This window comes from Sparus aurata, chromosome 10, assembly GCF_900880675.1.
Source record: "Sparus aurata chromosome 10, fSpaAur1.1, whole genome shotgun sequence".
NCBI lineage: Eukaryota > Metazoa > Chordata > Actinopteri > Spariformes > Sparidae > Sparus > Sparus aurata.
Window position 1 is genome coordinate 28,500,452 of NC_044196.1, and position 21,520 is coordinate 28,521,971.

Consider the following 21,520-nt stretch of genomic DNA (forward strand, 5'->3'; position numbering starts at 1 on the left):
GAAGTTCCACAACTTCCCCGCTGCAGCGGAGGGCTGGAAATTACTGTACGGTTTGGCACATGACGAAAGAGATTCGCTAATGAGAGTGTGCGGCTTTTATTTGAAGGTTGTACTCTAAAAGGCAGTGCACCTATAATTCCAGAAGAACACAGCACAGTGTGAATGGAAACATCGTTGCCCTGTTCTTAAGGAATTGAGTAGGTTTTGATCAGTTTATTAAATCTATGAATGCCTCCACCACATTCTCCTCGAGCACTCATTGACCATGTGCTCGCACTCAGAGTTTCAGGCTCAGCAGCATGTGGATCATCCAGTGGGAATCGTCAGGTGACTTTATGTAAATCCTCGTTGTAGCAGCTGTTTCGGGTAAGGGCATCAACACGTGGAATTCCGTACCTTGCAGAACTCGAGCTGGATCCTGACTGGGATCATTTTAATCTCAAACTGAAACAGTTTTTTTTTTGAGGAGGGATCAGTCGTGCAGTCATGACTGATCTGGTGCTGTTTTAGTGGACTGTGTTACAGTTCGTACTTGTACTGTCTTTTGTGCATTCGTTTTTTGAGTTTTACTTATTTAAAAGACCCAACTAGGGACAGACGTTGCAAATTAGCCCAAGCTATAATTGCTGTGGTGTGTGGGATCAGTTAACGCCTCATACCTTTCCCTATACAAATAAACATTCAATTGAAAAAATACAATACATCATGAAATATTGTTTTAGGCCGTACATATTGTACACATTGTTACAGTTTGCTTCTGCTCTGCATTACCTCTGATTTGTGTTTAGTGGTTTTATTTTAGAAAATAAAAACTGCAGCCCCAGCTGCCTGCTTTTTTTAAATTGATATTTGCCGCTCTGCCTCCTAGAAATGGCTTTTCTGTTCTTCTAATTTGTAGCACAACTTTAGAAAGAAACACAGTGTTGACTGGATTATGTTATTCATTTCTTTTTTTTTATCAGCATATCGACGATACATTTAGAATGAAAGTGTCTGCCTAGTTTCTTATTCGCTCGTGTGTGAACCATGATGTCTGTGTGGTAGTAGTCGCATAAGCAGCACTTACGTCACGCAGAAAAAATTTTTTTTTTATCAAGCAGCAATCACATTTCCTTGAAAGTATGAAATGATTAGTCATATTTAAACTTCAAGGGGAGCGCGTTAATATTTGATGATGTCTGAATGCCTCAATTATGTAAATGAATTTGTCTTTAACTGCGATCTATGATTCTGGTGGCTACTAAAGAGGAAGTAAACAGTGTAAAAATAATTCTATGTGATGTCGTCAAAGTAAAGCAGTCACGCATGTTTCCTGGACCTATAAAATCAGCAGTAGCAGCTGAAATGAGCGCAATAATGGTAACTTAATCAACGCTGATGAATGGGTAACAAAAAATAAAACAAATTTTAAACATGCTCAGTGGCTTACTTGGACACGTTGGCGATGGGAATTGATGTAGTGGACTGATTTTGTCACACAGACTATTATATGAAAATAGTTGAGCTGGTAGGAATATTCTTGGCAGGTGTATTTATTTACCAGGCACGTTAATTTTGGATTCTGGATCATCGCAGGAGACGGGACACAATCAAGTGGGACTACGGGTGGAAGACGTCCATCAGTCATATTCCAAGTTGAATTTTAAACTCCAAGATGGTGATGTTTGCCAGCAGCCATTTTAGTTCAGTTGCATGGATACAGGGGGAAAATGTGGGCGTGGCGGATCTAAGTTGCAGAAACCAATCGGAGCCGAAGGTCTGACAGCTTTGTAAGCAGGAGCGGAATTTGCAACTCCGCCATCAGATTAACTGTCAGGACAAGGCAAGACGAGATAAATGGCTGCTGATAATCCATATCCCCCCTGGGGTGACATGGAGCACAAACGGAAAAGAAATGTTTGATTACAGAGGAACGCCTTCATGCCGCGTTCCCCATCTACACTTACACACACGCCCCGTGGAGAAATGAAGCCGCGCTCTTGGCAGCGATGTGTACGGCAGATCCGAGAGATCACAGCTCAAACTGCAGGCCTGCTGAGGGAACGCTCGTCTCGTACTGCGGTGTGCAGCGTTACATGTCGAGCCGAGATGCTTTGTGGAGTTACAAAACTTCCGCTCACTTTGACTAGCCGCTGCTTTTCTCGGGGCGCGTTGTCTCTTTCCTCGCTTTGTGTTTGTGTGTTTCCACCTGGCCTGCATTGTGTCCGTCGTAGCAGCATTCCAATTAAGGAAGTATTGTTATATATGAGATGGAGAGCGGTGGGTAGTGGCAGAGCTGCCAGCATCACTTAATGGGAACGCTGGTGTCTGAATGGAGACAACAACGGAGACGTTCTACAACCAATTTATTGTTTCCCTGCTCACACACTCACAAATAGAAAAGAAGACATTACATCCGCAAGGTAATATACTCTACAGCTCCATATACCAGATTGTGTCCCACCTGTCCACTGTGTGGTCTTGTGTAATTTAAGAAAAAGAAAAGGTGCTTAAACACTTAAGCATTAACTAAACGTGAGCAATCGATAAAACAAACTACTACAAACACAACCATGAAAACTTGCAGAACACTTAATTTAGTTCAGTCTTGGTGTTAATCTGTTTATCAGGAATAGTTAAGTGTATAGTTTTTGCATTTTTCAAATCAAAATGTGCCTCAAAGGAGAGGAGTCAATCCTTTTAGATGTAGTTACATCACACATGACAAAAGTAACATGTGGTAAAAGGCGCAACCAACAGTAGAAACAGTAGAATTTCCTTAGAAAATCTACATGAAAACCACACTGGTTGTCACTATTGCTCTAAACACAATCTAGCATATTCATTGGAAAGATGCACACACTCCCCTGAAATGTTCAAGGTGACCAATCTAAAAGGTAACTCACAATTTTACACATTTGAGTGTGTTTACAGATTACTACTGCATCTGTGAAGAATTAAGTGTAAAGCCTTTTGTGGAACCTGCGTGTAATCTGATAAACTGCCTTCAGTGATGTCAATCCGTGGCTAAATTGCATTGTGGGTAATGTAGATGCCAGGTTTTTCTTTAAAAGGTGAAAGTGTTTGGAAAAGAATAAGGGGATATAGGTTTTTTATCATTTCTTTTTATCGACAGCCCTTAAGGAGTTCAACAGTTCATAGGATTGCAAATCTAGAGCAGTGGACTGCTTTTCGAAACCTTGCACCCACATTACCCACAATGCAACTCAGCACCGAGGCAATTTACCAAATTACATTCAGCTTTCTCTGGAGCCACAAAAGCCTTTATACTAGTTTTTTTCATACATGCAGTAGTGCGCCCCAAGACCAGGAAACACACTTTGATATGTGGAATTGGTGAAGTTACCTTTTAAACAAATATTAATGAGAGCGGACACCTCCCAGGATTTGCTGTTAAACTCACAACTATGATCACTGATAACATTGGTGAACAAATAGATGAAAGGTGCGTTCTCTAATAGTTACTGGCATCATAGTCACACGTTTCTGTGTGATTTGAACTGATTTTTTAATTTTGTTTGACATTGAGATGATGCAATCATTTAACAAGAAAAAGTGAGTTCCCAACTTTGGCTTATAACTTATTGCTCTAGCAAAAAGGGGGACCAATACACAGCATATTTGTGCACATTTGATTAAAATACATCAACTTAGGAGTTTAGGGTTTACTCCAAAGACGATTGAAAGAAAAGATAAGCACTTTCAGTATAGACAAAAACTTTCAAAATCCTCGCATTTGCATGTTTATAACTCTTTTGTGCAAGTCCTGTATGCATGTCGAATTGTGTTTGAGTGTTTGTTTGTCTGTTTGTAAAGACCCCTATAGTACATCTCTATAAGTGGGGTGCCCCTGAATCGCAGTCTGTATCAATGAGGCTTCACAGCGACACACACCCGCGCTCATTCAGTCCCAATTAGACCCCAGACGCCCTGTGAAACCAGGGCTGGAACGGCAGCCCCAGTAATGGTCAGATCGTTACAGAAGGGAGGGCAGAGAGGCCGAGAGAGAGAGAGAGAGAGAGAACAGGAGGGAGGTGGATTGGGGATAATGAGAGGTTACATGAGGACATATGAGGAGGGCAAAGAGGAGGACCACTGGAACATGGCTGGTTACACTTTATTCAGAGACTGTACACAAATGTGCAAGAACTAAGGCAAAGAGATGCTAGTGCATTTCTAGACATGCATGATTGCTTGAGGGCCTTTCATTGATAGTCATTCCTTACACTACAGTAATCATCTGCAGCATCGGCACTGTATGAAAATCCATTTTGCTGCTCTCTATTGCTGATTCAAGTAATTTAACACCGTAATGTAAAAAACTGAGTTAATGATTTTCATCAAATACACCAAATATATGTATATATATATATATATATATATATATATATATATATGTATATATATCAAAACTAACTTCTTAAAGGAGAACTTCGGTCGATTTAAACATACAGCTTCATTGCTCAAGCTACCCTTGACTTGCCAGTACCGAAGACGCGAACAAATTTGGTGCAGCCATTACAGAGCTCCGTGAACGGAGATGTAGCATTGAACACTAACAGCATGGGGTCAGAACTTTACACTGTGTTTTAAGCGTCTTAACATGCTCCACATCTCACACCAAAAGTTATGCAACATCAGCCGACACCTTACAACACAGTACTGTAGCATGTATGACTCAAAATGAATAAAAAAGTAGTTAAAACAGTGTGTTTGTGCAAGCAGCCACGTACCCGTTTGTTGACATCCGTGTGTTCCGGTAGCTAGACCAAACTAGCTTATCCATGGAGTGTGCACTTAACAGGCTTAACAGGCTATTGTAAGGCTCATGGCTCATGACAGGCTGTAACATGGACATGTACATTATGAACATAAACACGAAAATGCTGGATTACGTTTCCGTGTCCGCCAGTGAGGGTGTAAGTGCACGCGCGACGGATTGACTAGTTTGGTCTAGCTACCGGAAGACGCCGATGTCAACAAACAGGTAAGTAGCTCCTTGCACAAACACACTGTTTTAACTACTTTTTTATGCAGTTTGAGTCATACACGCACAGTGCTGTGTGCTAAGGTGTCTGCTGATGTTGCATAACTTTTGGTGTGAGATGTGGAGCATGTTAAGACGCTTAAAACACAGTGTAAAGTTCTGACCCCATGCTGTTAGCGTTCAATGCTAAGTCTCCGTTCACGGAGCTCTGTAATGGCTGGACCAAATTTGTTTGCGTCTTCGGTACTCGCAAGTCAAGGGTAGCTTGAGCAATGAAGCTGCATGTTTAAATCGACCGAAGTTCTCCTTTAACTCCCATCCCTCCCTGCTGTACTTCTTAATCAAACTACTGTGGATCCAAATGCTTTTATGAAATGTTTTACCCTTAACTCTCTGAAGACGTCTTCAGTTAAAAGTATGTTCTGTATATTTTCTTGTGAGGGGAAAAAAGGTAGAGGATAATAGTTTATACACATGCCTACAGGCCAGTGAACTCATGATCCAGTACTATTATGCACATGATAATGATGATCAGCACGATACAGCAATGCTAATATATCTAATACATCGTCTTCGATACACCATGATGTCCGTGTATCTGAAAAAGAAACAACCTAAAAGCAGAAATGATGTATTTAACACTGCATTGCGGTTGCAACTGTGACAAAAGATTGTAAAAAAATAAATTTAAAAAAATGCCACACCAAGAATGATAAATATGACTGTAACAGTCAGTATCAATAGATTTTTTAAACATACTCCCAACTCAACTGATGGTGGCGTTTACACCACCGTACCAAAATAATGACCAATGTATGGAACGATATCTTTGGGGTCACTGTCAGAGCCATTTCATGGACAACATAAATACTGATAGCCAGTCGAAAAGAATCACATTAAATTAAGTGTTTACTGATGTCCCCTTTTGACAATCACCAGGATAATTGATTTCCCCCCCCCCCGGTCTGAAACAGTCTGTTTAAGCTCCTGTCTCTTTAAGCCCCCCCCATCCAAAATACCCAGTCTGATCTAATTGGTCAGCTCACACACGCCCGAGCCAGCACTGGTTACTCCAAGGAGTCAAACTGGTAGTGGAATCTGTTCAGGGATTTTTTTATTTTTTGAGAAATCGTGGGGTTCAGTATTTAAACTTCACTTGAAACAAGACTCAGTAGTCGTCAAGATTTTGTTATCTTAAAACGCACACAAACCCAGTCAAACAAACCCAGAGCCAAACATAAAGACAGTGGCGATAAAGAAAAGCAGAAAGGAATGGAGAGGAAAGAAAGGAAGAGGAGAGGTCAACTGGAGTCCAAAAGGCTTAAGGCTGAAAGAAAAGGATGTGGAAAACGGAAGAGAAGAAAACAGTCATGGGGGGTTAGAGAGAGAGGCAGCGGTGGGAAAACAAGGACAATGTCTGTGTTTGTGTCGTCTTTGTCACTGTGGCATTTTGGAGGACAGAGGGGCTTTGTGTGTGTGTGTGTGTGTGGGTGTGTGTGTCGTATTCGCTTCCCCATCCACTCAATTTGTGGAATTGATCCGCTCCCTAATAGTGAGCAAAACAAAAAGTCAGCCTAATCCGACCATTATTTATAACACTGATGGGGGAGCGGAGAGGCCGAGAGAGATAATTTAACAGTAGAAGTGCGACAAAATCCTATGACAGAGAGATGAGAAGCAGATAGAGGAAGACAAATAGGGAGAGGAACGAGAGAAGAAAAAAGAAAAAGGAAGACTGCTCAGCGCAATTGGAATAAAAACAAGTAGCTTGAACACGCTGGGCTCGGAGCCGAGGTAGGAGAGAGGTTACAAATAGACTCTCGCGGCGAGAGGCAAGCCAGTGGCAGATTAAGACGGAGGGGAGAAAGAGCTAGAGATGAAAAGAAAAGGGGCTATCACAGAGAAAATGGAGATCAGAAAACAAACAAGTGGAGAGGATGACAGAGGATGAGAGGGGCCGGGGCGGCGGCGACTGCTGGAGGACGAGCGCGAGGAGCGAAAGATCAAGAATCCGAGATAGATGAAGAGCAACAGGAAGCGAGACAGGAAGTGGAGAGAGCACTTGCCGGTGGCAGGAGTGGGAGGCAGAGAGGTGGCGAGAGTGGAGAGAGGAAAAAAAACAAAAAAACGATAGATGGACAGCGAGGGAAAATTACAGAGGAGTCATTTTGGAGACGTTATTGAGTCTAATAAGAGCATGTTGTTGTAAGACAGGCCAGGGCGGATATTCCCGGCGGTCCTGCTCGTCTTTTTTATTTTATTTTATTTTTTTCCCTCGCCCTGCTTCTTTTCACCTCGCCCACACTTAATCTGCCGAGGAAAAGGAGAAGCGCCGTCGTCTGAATTGAGGAACGGGAAGTAGACGGAGGAGTTGCCGAGCTCAAAATACAAAGGAGTAAAGGGTGCAGATGTCTCGGCACGTCGCATCAGCTGCGCTAATAAGTAGCTCGCTATATCTAAAGTCTTGACAGAGAGCTTGTTTGTCTCTTTTTAGTGTGTTTCGACTGCTTTTCTCAGTTTTGAAATGTGCTTTCCTGCCATTAAACCGAGCCGAAATTCAGTTCGGCCAACGTTTTAAGTATACAGTGGCCGAGATAATTGCTGTAGCGCGCCACATAGACACTGTAGACACATGTGACACCTTTGAGCGGGAGCTGTTTGTTTTATTTTCAGGCTGGATGGGTTGCCGGTCTGAAGCATATTGAGCTGCGAGGTGGGTGTTTGCTGTTTGCTGTCACAGGCGGTGGAGTCGGTGTAGACAGAGTACAAACAGAACAGCAGCTAGGATCATCCAAACTCCATGCTGGTCCCCACAGCCCCGGTGTTATAAGCTCAGGCAGACAGAGAGAACAGAGGCAACAAGGAGGAGCACTTGGTGTGTGCTGACTGTGTGTGTCCCCCTCGGTTTGTGCAAAGACCAGTGTGGAGGTGGTGGAGCTGTCAGCTTCTCTACCATTTATTGGTTTAATTGGATATGAATCACATTTTCTGTGCGGAAAAAAAAAAAAAAAAAAGTATAGGCACGCAAAAGCCCTCGGTATTGCTTTGCGTCAGCGCCCTTGCTCACCGACACATGTATGGTTGGCGTGACAGTCGTGCACTCTGTACGACCACCATCCACCCCGACATGCAACTCAAGCATGATTCAAATATAAAGTGTGTCAATCAGTCAAAGCAACGTGAGGCAGTAACCTTTGATTCACTCAAACCTAATATCAAACTCCATAGCCCTGTATCACTCTAAATCCTATACCACCCATAACTGCTGAACCATGAATAAAGCCACAACAGCCTACCACTATGACAGCAAAACAATGCACATGGATATTCTCCATTTAGCTGTGGTCATTGCGGGTTTCTATCCCAATGTGTTACCATATAGCAACTGAAAAAAGACTACTCTCTATGAAAGCACATGTAAATTGTAAAGATTCTGGATTTTTATCAAAATCAACATCGAATTGTACCCAGTCCTCGATACCAGCCATCGAATCAACAAAAAATGTCCAATATCTCCCAATGTCAAAGGTAGTGACACTAGAATTCCTGGATCTGTACCAAAAGTTAATAATGTCTATTCTGGACTGAGACCTATCCTTCAACCAAGTTTAGTAGAAATCCACTGTATAGTTTTTGTATAATCCTGCTGACAAACCAAGAAAAACCTTCCATCAAATGGACACAGGCGAAAACCCAACGAACTGTCAATGCATATGAGTCATGTAGACTTCTTGACAATCTCACAAACAAGACATTATGTTCTGGTCACACCTATAACTGTCAGCGCCGTCAACAAAAGTAAATGTAAGCCTTTATTCCACCTACAACCATCGAATAAGCTGCACTACATGTAATACATATATATGTCCCATGGATATCTGCCAGCACACACACTGGGCAAAGCTTCTCTGTCAGTGCATGTATCTATTCCCCTTAATATGATTATCCTCCCATAAACCCCTGACAGGCAGGCAGGCACATACCATATGTCCATGCGCAAAATGGAAAGCAGTGGACCGATGCATTCAAGCTGTACATCAGACTCTAATAATGTGTCACAGCAGGTATTTGTAGGGTTTAGATATTGTTAACAATAGACCTGTTTGATCCAAAAAGCTTAAAGACGCAATAATCTTTTTACAAGGCAATATAATCGTTAATTATCTTCATATAATTATGCACACTTTGAGCGGGGTGTTAAGAGGCTCGCAGTACAGTGGGACTCGCGCTCGAGAGCCAGCTGCCAGGAAGGCACACCTTCCAAAGCGAGACATTCATCACGGCCTACGGGACCGGCTCTTGTTCACTTCTCTTGTTTGTGTGTTGGGTTTGATTTTCGGAAAGGGTATTTTGTTAATGAAATACTGTCTAGCAGCAGGTCTTGAGTGTCAGAGCATTCTGTTAGCACTTGAATGCACCGTCCAAGAAGAGATTTTATAGCAGTACCTGGTGTCAGCTGCACTCCTCTACTACAGTAATGTAAGTTTGACAAAAAAAAAAAAACAATCAATAAATAAGTAGGATGAATAAATAAAAGTGAAATGGTAAGCAAGTTTAACATGCTGGTTGATTTTCTTTCTGTATTGATGTTCGTCCGTCACCCTGTGTGTTAATGAGTAAAAACAAGCAAAACACACACGTGTTGTTATTTAGTCTTTCCCCAAATGTAAAATGCCTTATTGAAATGCCCTTACTTCCCATTAAAAAAAAGCTCTGTACTCATATCCACAGCTGGCTCTCAGAAGTATTATAATACCAGTGCATGGTCACACCACACACACATGTCCCAGATGCAATCAGCGTGGCCTTTGCCTTGATCCATTGTGCTCTAACGATTAAGCCTTAGCCCCACTCGGTGGCCTATAGGCCAGCTCTGCTGCTCTGCATCTCATCACATCCCATTCATCACCCTGTGTCCGTATCCACCTCCAGCCCTCTATCACATCAGCCCGCTATTGACCTCCCACTGACTCTCTCACACACACACACACACACACACACACACACACACTAATTTGAGATAGACAGCCGCACAATTAGATGACAGAACAGTTTGTGTCTGTGTTTTTGTGTCTGAATGCAGTTCACTTGAGGTTTCTCACGACTCACTCAAGTCCCTTTTGTTTTTTCTCGATAAGATCTTTGATGCCAACTTTATTTTTAAATCCGTCACTTCAAACTGGCATCCATACAGTATTGATCAATCAATAATATTTGACACATGATCTAAATATATTGTTTTTTAACCAACATATTAAGCTTTTTAAGACTTTTCTTGTGAATAAGGAGCAGATACGTTTACATGGACAGTAATAACGGGGTTTTGGTCTTAAACTTTCAAGTTTTTTTTTTTTAATTATGGCTACAACTAACAGTCACTTTCATTACTGATTCATCTGCTGATCAAAAAATTGCTGACAATTTCCCAGAGCCCAGTGTGATGTCTTGAATCCGTTCTTTGTCAGTCCAAAGGCTAATGACTCCTTAGTCCTCACAGTGCATGTGTGAAGCTCGAACCAGCAAATGTTTGAGATTTTTGCTCGAAAAATGATGGAAAATTATTAATCGATTATGTTAAATCTTAATATTTCAATCAGTCAATTAGTCAATTAATTGTTGCTGCTCTATCTCCAATAAAAATTTTCTTAATGATGAGGATGTGTTGCATATATAGAAAAAAAAAGCCTCATTCCAAATACACTGTCCATGTATATCCACACATTTCCAACACAACTTGACTTGCACATTGAAGATAAGCTGCTTGTAATAATTCCAATCCATCATGACCAAAAATACAGGACTCAGAAATACAACAAAATACCCACCAATGTATTCCTTCCATTACACTGTTACAATATTTTCGACACTCTCTAACCTTTCTGTTAATTGGACCACTAGTACAAAGAGCCTCTGTGTATTTGCACACAGATGACAGTTCATCATTTGCTATGAGCAATTTCCCTGTTATTACAGCTTGGAACCTCAGCGTAAAAGGTCAATATTTATCTCCACCTCGCACCCACATGTGCTTGTGCACACACACCCTCGCTGACCTCTCCATACTAATGAAAATGAAAATAGAAATAGTGGAAAAAAAGTTGAGCCCATATGGTGGGGAAATGAAAATGCTAATTTGGAGAATGTATGAAATTTCCTGGTGCTGCGTTATTCCCTTTTGAGTTGTCGTTTTAACCCGACGTGATTCAATATCTTTTTAATTACGGCTCTCTGTGAGGAGAGGGGCGCTTCGCCTCCGTCTCTCCATGCTCAGTTTAACGTATGGCAAGATGATATCTCAGCAGGCCCTGGCGCTCTCTCTGCTGTTAAGGAGTAATATATGCTTCTTAAACACCGTGTCCTCCGCACGGAGCCCTCGAACATCTCTCGGCTGTTATCGCTCCCAGGAAAACCAAGTCAGACCGGATGTGGCTGAGGTTAATCCTCAATTTACCCTCAGCTGCTCATAACAAATCAGCTAGAAAAATATAAATTTACAATGTAAGGCCTGAGTTCATAGCAGCCGTCTCTCTCCATCTCGGCTGGATCTGTCGATGATTGCTGACAGCACACGTCAATTCTCAGAAAATCGACACCCGGGCGGTGAAACGCGCGATGCGTGGACCACGCATCATCCTGGTGACTAATCAGTCGGCAGATAACAGGGTGGAGGCGAAGGAGCCCGCCTCTCATCGGGGGAAACCGGAGGGTGGCGTCTCTGAGGGCAACCGGTGGGCGGTGTGCTAAACTGGAACACTCGACACAAGTTTAGGCCTAATCGTCTCATTGTCTCCGTTCTGCTTGAAAGGATCAGCATCCACGCTAAGCTCCTCAGGGTACCCGCCCTCCCTGCTCCCTGCCATCTCCCTTTGTTTTTGCAGTCGTTGTTTGTGTTTGCTGAGCAGAGCCAATGTTTTGATTGGCATTGTTCAGTTATTTAATTTTGTTCACCTTTTCAATTTTGGTTTCTGGTTAGTCATTGTTTCCCCCCCTCGTTCTTAAGTGTTCTGGGGTTGTCGTCGAGGTCTTGTTATTGTTCTGACGAACGAGCAGAGCCTGTCACTTATTTAATATTCCCTGTCAGCAGTAATTCACGTCTTTCTGCTCGAAAAAAAAAAAAAATTTGAAATGCCACAATAGAAAAAAGAAATGTAAAAGGCTTTTTTTTTTTCATTGTGAAGTAGCAGCAGCTGTGATGGCCAGTGGCACTAATTTCACACTTTAACACTTTAAAACTCAACTCTGGTACAGCAGCGGGAGTCATCAGTGACCAACAGTTAATGCCTCACCATTTATCTGTTTTTAATTCACATTTCAATTTCCAAAAGAAATGCTCCAATGAAATAGTTACAAAAAAATGTGTTAATCTTAGCTGAGCAGCGAAGTGAAATGGCAGACCGAGGGAGTCGACCGTGACTTCAGCGTCCACTGAACTTCTGCTCCAGCGTAGAGACTGATGATAGCAGCAGCTGCAAACGTCAGATCCATGTGGAACAATGATGACCCTTCTTTAAATAATTACATGGAGACAAACAGAAATTCAATATTTCCATCACACTTTCACATTGTTTTCCACAGTTTCATCTCCAGAGGTTTTAATGGCGCCATCAGCTTTTAATCTCTATGATATTTTTGCATTTCAATAGTCTGTACCGTCTTTTGACAATTTTTGAAAATTGGTTAAAATTTGTGTGTTGGACACCTGACTGATAACACTGGAGAACATGCATGCGATCTGTTGTGAACGCCTAACCCTTTGAATCCCACAAAATAATGGTGGGCTCTGCTGCTACTAATGAAAGCTACTGTATATAAGGAGGTAAATGTAAAAACATCGGAAGATGACCAATTAATGGTATATAATTATCAGTTTGATGTCAAACCTTTAGACTCCATATAATGGTATGTGATGAAAAATGACTGAAAAGACAAAAGTTTCATCCTTTAATACTTTTATTTTATATTTACAATAACTTTTCATACTGTTAGCAATCTATTTCTCTGTAACACAGTGCTCGAGTGAGTAAGAGAGTGTTAAGAGGCCGAAATATTCAAGTTCAATGTTAATGTTAGATGATTTGTGTATAAAAAGTTAATTTTCACAGCCAGATACATGTAGTGGAGAGTACAGGAATACTCTCCTATTTTTTGTAAAAGGGATAGAAGCAAATGGGCATGAAATGTAATACTCACTTCAGTAAAATATTTTAAAACTGCACATAGGTGATAAGTCCTGAAGTAAATCTTACTTTCCATCACTGCTGTTCCTTTAGTTAGACATGTGAACTGTAGTGCAACGCAATCCAATGCATGCCCAGGCTTGTCATAATGCATAAGCCTCTGTCCGCCTATGTGGAAGTGTTTACCATCTGTCAATAAGCCAGCATAGGATGTCCAGGATTTTTGTGGCTTTGCATGAGCAGCATATTCTGGAATCAGTCCTGTTTCCCAAACCGCTTCCATGGCACAGCACGTGGTATAGACAACTTCTTCTTCTTGCGCATTGTGAGGATGCAATGTAAATGATAGAAATGTTATACACCACACGCTGTCCTCATAGAACTGATGATCTGATTAGCTTAGCACTCTTAGCTGCTTTACATGTACATGTTTTGAAGAGATAAATGATGGAGCCCTACAGGTCTGTTGGTGCCTTTTGTAGTTCATCCCACATCGGGATCACATGTGACTCCTGAGGCTGTGTACCAAACCACCCTTCCATCTGCGGGCACTGCATGCTAAACTTTTTGTCGCGGTGGAAACACAACAAAGCCGGAGGCAGAGAGAGACAGAGAGCCCGAGACAGGAGGAGCGAGAGATAGAAAGCCTGTAGCCCCCAAGGGCCTCGGTCCTGTCTGTCACTGTGCCAGAACGATTCGCCCTGTAACTGATCCATGGACGCAGAGTCTACAGGTCAACTGTGACAGCCTGCTTGGCGTGTGTTTGTCTCTTATGTGGGTGTGGGTGGGTGCATCGGTGCATCTGCATTCTGTCTCCCACGATGCCAGTGGCTGTCAGTCTTCATCTCCTGGTGCCCGAATGCAGAGCTCCGTGCATGGGAAAGCCTGCATGCTGTCATTCGCCGCTAATGAAATGAGATGCAGGTAGAGACGTGGCGAAGGGCATCACGGGGTTGGAGATGCATGAGAGCGATATGTTGCCGCGGCAACAGTCAATGAGACTTTGTCCACGTGAGAGCGGGTCATGTTGGGAGAGTGAGAGACTGGGAGAGGGAGAGGGAGAGGGAGAAACAAGTGGAAGTGAAGCAGTTGCCATAGCGACTCTCCATTGCAGCTGCCTGTAAATTTCTCTCTCCCCAGCGTGAGTGTGTGTGCCAGACTGATGCACTGACTTCAGCGTCATGGTTGTGTATTAAATATCCAGTGCATGTGTGTGTGATACCCTTGTGTACGCTGGTGTTAGAGGGTGTGTGTGCTGTGTGAAAAATGTGATGCATGATTCAGCAGGTACTTCGCACACGCACACACACACATTCATATATATGTATATGTATATGTATATATATATATACATATACATATACATATATATGTATATATATATATATGTATATATGTATACAACCTCCTCCTCTCTTTGCTTCTAACAGATGCTGTAGTGGTTATTTATGTGGTTGTTCTGCACTGCTGCACTACTGCTCTCTCATATCCCCAAGCCTGCACACACACACACACACACACACACGAGCACACACACGCACAGAAGCCAACAGGGGCTGTCACTGTGCCACACTTCTAAGTCTTGTGTGCCATATGCTACCGTAGGTTCCTGGCAGGCAGGAGTATCGCTGCTCCCAGTCAGCTGGGAGCCTGGTTCAAAGGCCAACGAGGGCCCATCAGGGACCGTCCTCCCCGCGCACAGCGCTGTAGTAGCAGGCGCGCGGCGAAGCATCTCGTGGCTGACTCTGACCGGATGCGAGTTTGAAAATGATCTGCATGCATTTTTTTTTTACAGACTGATGCCAGACTTTATCATCGTATCATCACCCGAAACAATCCACAATCACAGGGTATTTGATAAGATATTCAGTGTAATTTTCAAGTGAGTAGGCAGGAGTTGAAGTGGAAACAGGGCTCGATTTTGACTTTTTTCAATCACGAGAGGAAAATAAAGAAAAGAGAAGACAAAGTGAAACACATCTACAATAATAATAACTCTTTTATTGCCACCAATAAAAGATGGTCTTCAAATCTAACTGCATCCACTTAAAAGGTGCTCGCTTAAATGACTTAGAGACCAACTTTAAACTGAAACGTATGCCATGTTTTCCAGTAATAGAAATGCCATTTTCACGTGGAGCTTTTCGCATATCTTCTACTTTTCATACCTTAAGGTGGATCCTCCAACAATTTGTGCCTGAGCAAAAATGATAGCATGCAAGAAAGCTGTGTTTTCCGGAAAGTCCCCACAGGGGAATTGACCTAGAAATAGGTTGATATAGCTGTCCCGGCAGCTCAGGGCGCCTTGCAATTTGCATTTATGGGAGTTCCAAGTTCCAAGGTGCAAAATAAAAATGAGGAAATTATGGAAATTCACAGCAGACATGATATATTAAGAGCTAGTGGCCTTTTATTATCGGTTGATTGTGCACAGAATGGTCTCCAGACATCCGCTTTGCTCCTTGCAGACTTGGCTTTAATATGGCTCCTCATGTCAAACTGGGGACTTTTTTTTTTATTAATTTTTTTTTTATCTGTGAATTGCACTCGTGCTGCCCGGTGTGTTTGCTGTGTTGTCCCAGAGCGCCATTTTATACGCTGTTAAAACACCTCTCCCTCACGACAGAGTGCTCTTTGGGTCGAGCTTTTGACACCAACGCGATGAGCTCTCGCAGCAAATCGAGCCGCTGTGCACAGTTCTGTCGTCACATTTGCCCGTTAAACTTGCTATCTGCGTACCCGCCCTCGCTGCCGTGCTTTGATAGCCTTACACAGGTGGGATCAACTGCACACGTCTCGGTCAATCTGAGCCTCAGTTTAGAATAAAGGCAGTCAGGGGAAGCGATGTACAGGTTAGCTTTAATATGCTACGCTGAAGGGATTTTTCTTCGAGCGTCATCGCTGTAATCACAAGGAAACATTTGATTAGATTCCTGTGCTGGTGCCTTTCTCGTCGCCTGTCGCCAGAATCATCGCCTGAAATCTAAATTACCTCGAGCTCTTTTTTTTTTTTTTTTTTTTGAGAGCTGACATCCAGCTGCAGGGAACAGTGCAGTCTCAGGCTTTTTTTTTTTTTTTTTTCATCCGGCCCTGCTATTTGCTGTTTGCTCAGTATATTATGATCTTACACAATATGTGATCAAAGAGAATATGAGAGGCGTAAATACAGTTATTGACTTTTCCCCGCTCTCTCCTGTGTGTGTGTGTTTGTGTGTGTGTGTGTAGATATTCGTGACCGCAGGAAGAAGCCGGTGATGCTGTTTATCCACGGAGGCTCCTACATGGAAGGCACCGGAAACATGTTCGATGCCAGCGTCCTGGCCGCCTACGGCAACGTGATCGTGGTGACCATGAACTACCGGCTCGGCGTGCTCGGTAAGTGAGCCGGATGTCTTTTTTATTTACTTATTTTTTACTTTTTTTTTTTTACAGAATCACTGCATACACTCCCCTCGCAGCAAGATAATCACGTTATCTAGAATCACAATAATATATTCAATCTGAGATCTTCCCTCTCTCCAAACACAAAAACAGTCATTTGCGCACACGTGCAAGTCGATTTCACTCGGCGGACTCCCTGATGGATGACATCGACAGAATTCATCAATCTAATGACAACCAAGCGCAGGCGCCGATCATGAGAGCTTACTCTCTCATGGATTTCCTTTGTTGATTATTCCGGTCGAAAACGCTCTGATTGTGTAATTGTTTTGCTTTCTTTGAAAGCCAAGGGTTCACAAAATGACTGGTAACTGTTATACGCTAACCCCACCACTACAAAAGATGCACTGTATTCATGTCACCAGTACTTCTTTTTTTTTTTTTCACACAAACATATACGAGTATTGTGTCTGTGGATATGCTGCGATAATCGACAACCAGCCTTTTTTTTTTTTTTTTTTGTCTGAAGAAGACAAATTACAGATAATTGCTGTAGACCAAAAAGCACGAAATAAGAAACGTTCAATTTGCTCGGAGAAAAAAACATTAACAGTTTTTTGTTTTTTTTTTTCCATTGTTCTAATAATTAGTTTTTGTAATTTTGTGTGAATAATTACCCACAGTGCTTTCACAGCTTGTCAAAAAAAAAAAAAGTCTATGATCATTAAGATTTAACATGTTCTATCACCCTCTTATTAGAAGCAGTCAGAGTTCTGTGTTCCTCTCCATGTTACCGGGCATATCAAATCAATACTCACAATCTCACACTTTGAATAGATTTATAGTCCTGCGCTACCTTTGAGCTTCTCACCATGTGACCACTGCTCTGTTATATGTCCTCCATTTCGGTCTCAAGTTATACTTGGCCGGTAACTCTTTGCTGGAGTGAATGCAGAGACGGGAACAAGCATGCAAATCAGATACAGATCTGGCGTTTTTACTGACACAGAAATGCACCTCACAGTTCCTCATTTTAACTGCGCGCCCCCTCGCCCGGCGCCTCCAACCTCTAGATGTCTGTGTCGCAGCTGTATAATTCATTCCACAAAGAGCAGGGGGATTGTAAAAAGGAAAATGCCTTTACAGAGTGTTTCAGTCCTGGTTATGATGCACTCTTGAGCTGTTACCACCGCACACAGCACACTGAAAGCGAGGGGATTTGGAAAGTAGTGAAGGTGGCTTTACAGGCCGAGTGCAGTAAGTGCAGTGGAACCCTTCCATAGCAAGGTTTGGGGAAAAAAAAAAAAAGAAAAGTATCATCTGTCACCTCAGCTCTCCAGCACGAGCTCGTCATCCTTTTCCCTGAAAATACACTCGACTTCTCCTCTTTGTTACTCACCGCGCTCTGTCTCGCTCCATTGAGACCAAGTCATTTAGCTTGGAGAGGAGGAACATGCCTCTGAGGAGGCAGGTGCTAACTAAAGGAAACTAAGTGCATTAGATATTTCATTAGCCGAGGAGAGAGTGGGCTGCTGGAAGCTGTTGCAGAACCGGCTGCCTCGCTTTGATTTGGTTTGTTTCTTCTTCTGTTTTTTTTTTTTTTTCTTTGTTTTTTTTTAAAAAGGACGCTTCTGTGTTGTTTTTCGGGGCGCTCTTACACAGCCCGCACAATGATGACAGATTTTCATTTGCATGTAATTACCTTAAGTGTTTGCCTTTCAATGCGTCTTTATTGGGTTCATCAGCGTTTCCGCTACAAGTGGATAACGGAATGCAATGTAAAACGTGACTACAACCAGAGAACCTCGAAGCTACCGCGAAACCAGCGCGAGGCGGGAGGGTTGTTTCTTTGCGTTCACATTCCGGTGGTGCTTACCGAGCAGTGGTGAGGAATCGACGGATGATTTAGTATTGGTTTAAAACCTTGGTCTTGTTTTTTGTTTATGCCGATCATTCCTTTCTTCCCAAAGACCGTTTTTAAGTTCAAGGTAACCAACTTTGATCTGATAGTAGTCTGGCCTACTCCACTCTCTGCAGATGGTCAAACATTCACAAATTATTAACATCGTCCGGGTGTTTTTCTGCCTCCTGATGAAGTGCTTTCAATGTTCTGGCTAAACTGTTGGCTTGTTTGTCTGTCAGACCACATGTGTTTTCTCACCTCACCTGGCTTCGTTCCAGCGACGGTGAGTGTTCTCATATATATATATATATATATATCTCATAGGAAATTACTTTGGCGACTACATTGTCATCCCTCCTGATAGAAATCGTGGCCAGACATTAATGGAATAAGGCAGAATCTCCCGTTCTTGTGACTTTGTTCTGTTTATTCTCAGATCAGTTTATTATCTCGTTTCATTCGCGACAGCTGCTGATTGCCCCGAAACAGGCTTCAAAATGAGACCAATTCTTACAGCGCAGCCCATCGCGCTGTAGACTGCGGAACTGCCTTTGTGTCGGAGTCTTTTTTATCCCAGCTCGAGCCGGGTACGTGGAGTTTTACACGGACAAAAATAATCCTGTTCAGAAGGAATCCAAATAAGTGGATTACCAACAGAAGTTTAGTTTTCAGAGAGGATAAAATGAGTCAGATATATGAGCGGCTCCCTCCCAAATTTTTTTTTTTTACTTTTCTTTTTTTCACAGAATTAGATTCAACGAAGAAGTGAGATAATGGCTCTAGATCCTCTGAGATTAATCCCGTCGCTGGATGTGCACGAGATAGGACTTATTTATCTTCTCTCGTGAGTTTGTGAATTCCATCACAGGTCTGCTGGCATCTGTTGCGTTTTCTCCTCTCGTCCCCCCCCCTCTATCTGTGGCACTCTCATCACTTTCTCTGAGTCAAGGAGAAGGAAAATTGAGAGGGGGACTTTTGTCATTTGTATGCAAAGAGAAAGCCGCAGCTATCTCCCAAATATGAGAGCCATCCAGTGCAATTTGGCCGTGATTGGGAGAAATGTGAGTAATCTTTCGCCCCGTGCACCCTATATGATGGATGGCTCTTTCCCTCCACGGAGAGAGGCACAGAGAGGCCAGTATGAGGGAAGGGAAAATGTGTGTTTGTGCGTTTCGGAGGGTCGGTGCGCGTCGAGCACGTGTAGCCGCGCGCGTTCGTGCATGTCAATGTCGGCCCTGTGGATACACGGCGCGGGGCTCCTACCGTGTTTGTGTTCCTGCTTCAGCAACCTGACATGCTGATTTGGAAGGGCAACGCAGGAATTATTGATACAGGAGCTAGATGTGGTCATGTGAAATGCAAACTCAACACTGCCTGCCTGCCAAACTGAAAAAAAGGGTTATCTTCGCATGAGATTATCTGTGTCAGACCCCCGCCCCACCCCCGCCCCCACCCCCTCCCGCTTCTCACGGAGGTTATAGGTGCAAATTGATTGATCGGCTCCTTTATAGCCTCCGTCAGCAGCGCAGAAGTTAGATTTTGCGGTCTCGGTTAACAAATTACCGCGAGGGCTGGAAAGTTTTCCAGCGCCGTATGTTTTCAATTTGGCATGGTGTTTAATGCCCCTGATCATATAAATGATTACAGCTGGAGTTCATTTAAATGCACTGCTGCTAATTAAGACTTAAAGCCGGCCCTTTTAAAAACCGGCCGTGCCCAAACCCTATCTGGAAAGCAACAGATTGCAAAAGAGAGACTCTGTTGCTCGACTTGAAGTCTGGATGCAGAAAACGAATGAACACGTTTCAGAAGTGTGATGTTGTGTCACCCGCGCAGGAAGCAAGGCTAGTTATACAGAAATGCTAGTTGAAATAGAGAAGGAAACACGGAGAGTCTGATGTCAGCTAGCTAGAAATGCTAGATCAGTGTGTTCAGCAGTGGCAGCAGCAGGAGTATCTCTGTGGAACAACAGGCATGTTGGCTGAATTTGGGGGTCGACAGTGTCCCTGTTCATGGATGTGAAGTCATTCCTCTGTGTCTTATTTATTTTTAATAGTTTTTTAATAATAATAGCTATGGTCTATGACACAGAGGAATGTGCTATAAAAGTCCAATGTGTAATGCAGTTGATTATTGTGACTCATTCCCAACTCCTTCCCAACTTGTGTAAAGAACCCAAAAGTCATACTTGAGTAGAAGTAAAGATGGCGTGCTAAAATATTTATTCGGTAAAAGTGAAAGTCGCTGAAACAAATACCACATGAGTAAAAGTCTTTAAGTATCTACTTTACATTAAATAAGTAAAAGTGAATTATACACATATTTAAGTGTGCTGTATTGTATATTATGGGATGGTGGATTATCGACCTGGCCAGTAATCAGATCCGATACTCAGCATTCTTTCTGATGATTGGAGTCAGGTGTTACGGCATATAATCTGAAAATTAACTAGCAACTAAAGTTCTTAAATGAATATATAGCGAGTAAACAAGTATAATATCTGCCTCCAAAATGTAGTGAAGTGAAAGTCCCCCAAAACTCTACTTAAGAACGGTACTTGAGTGAACGTGACGTTGAGTATCCCTGCTGTGTGAGTGCTGCTGAGCTCCTGTTAGTGGCCCCTGACCTCCCTGTGGAGCGAGGTGAGAGAAAATCTCACTTGGATGACAAAACATCATTGATACGGTCTGAACTCCAAACGAACTGTAGATGCGTTACTAGTTGAAGTGGAAGCAAAAGGGAGCCTGGTTTTGTGCGACAGTTGGATGGGACCTTCATGTGGATTGTAGAGTGGCTCGGAGTGCAGAGAGGTGTCGCGTCATTTTATACGAGTATGACGTTCAAATTGGTCCGACTCCCCCACCCGCTATGACTACGTTGGCCTTCAGCTCCTCCACCATCCCTTCATCCCAGACTCCAACTCTTCTCCCCTTTTTTTTTTTCTCTCTGCTCAGCGCGTTGCTACTTCTGCTGCCTGTTTAGATCTCATTTTCCCCCCGTGGCAGCTCGGCCCTCAATGCATCCACTTTCAAACCCTTCAGAGCATCCCGTTTGGAGAGTTTACAACCCCGG

General features: G+C 42.9%; 1 protein-coding gene across 5 annotated transcripts in view; it reads left to right on the plus strand.

The window, feature by feature from the left end:
- Positions 1-21,520, plus strand: part of nlgn2a (neuroligin 2a) — a 198,348-nt gene that overhangs the window by 111,514 nt on the left and 65,314 nt on the right. For all 5 annotated transcript variants that reach the window (XR_003985792.1, XM_030432083.1, XM_030432081.1 and 2 more), the window contains one exon: positions 16,390-16,539. Coding sequence is in view for 4 of the 5 variants with exons in the window: in XM_030432083.1 (XP_030287943.1) it covers positions 16,390-16,539 (150 nt within the window). In the remaining variant the exon portion in view is untranslated. The remainder of the gene's footprint in view (positions 1-16,389; positions 16,540-21,520) is intronic.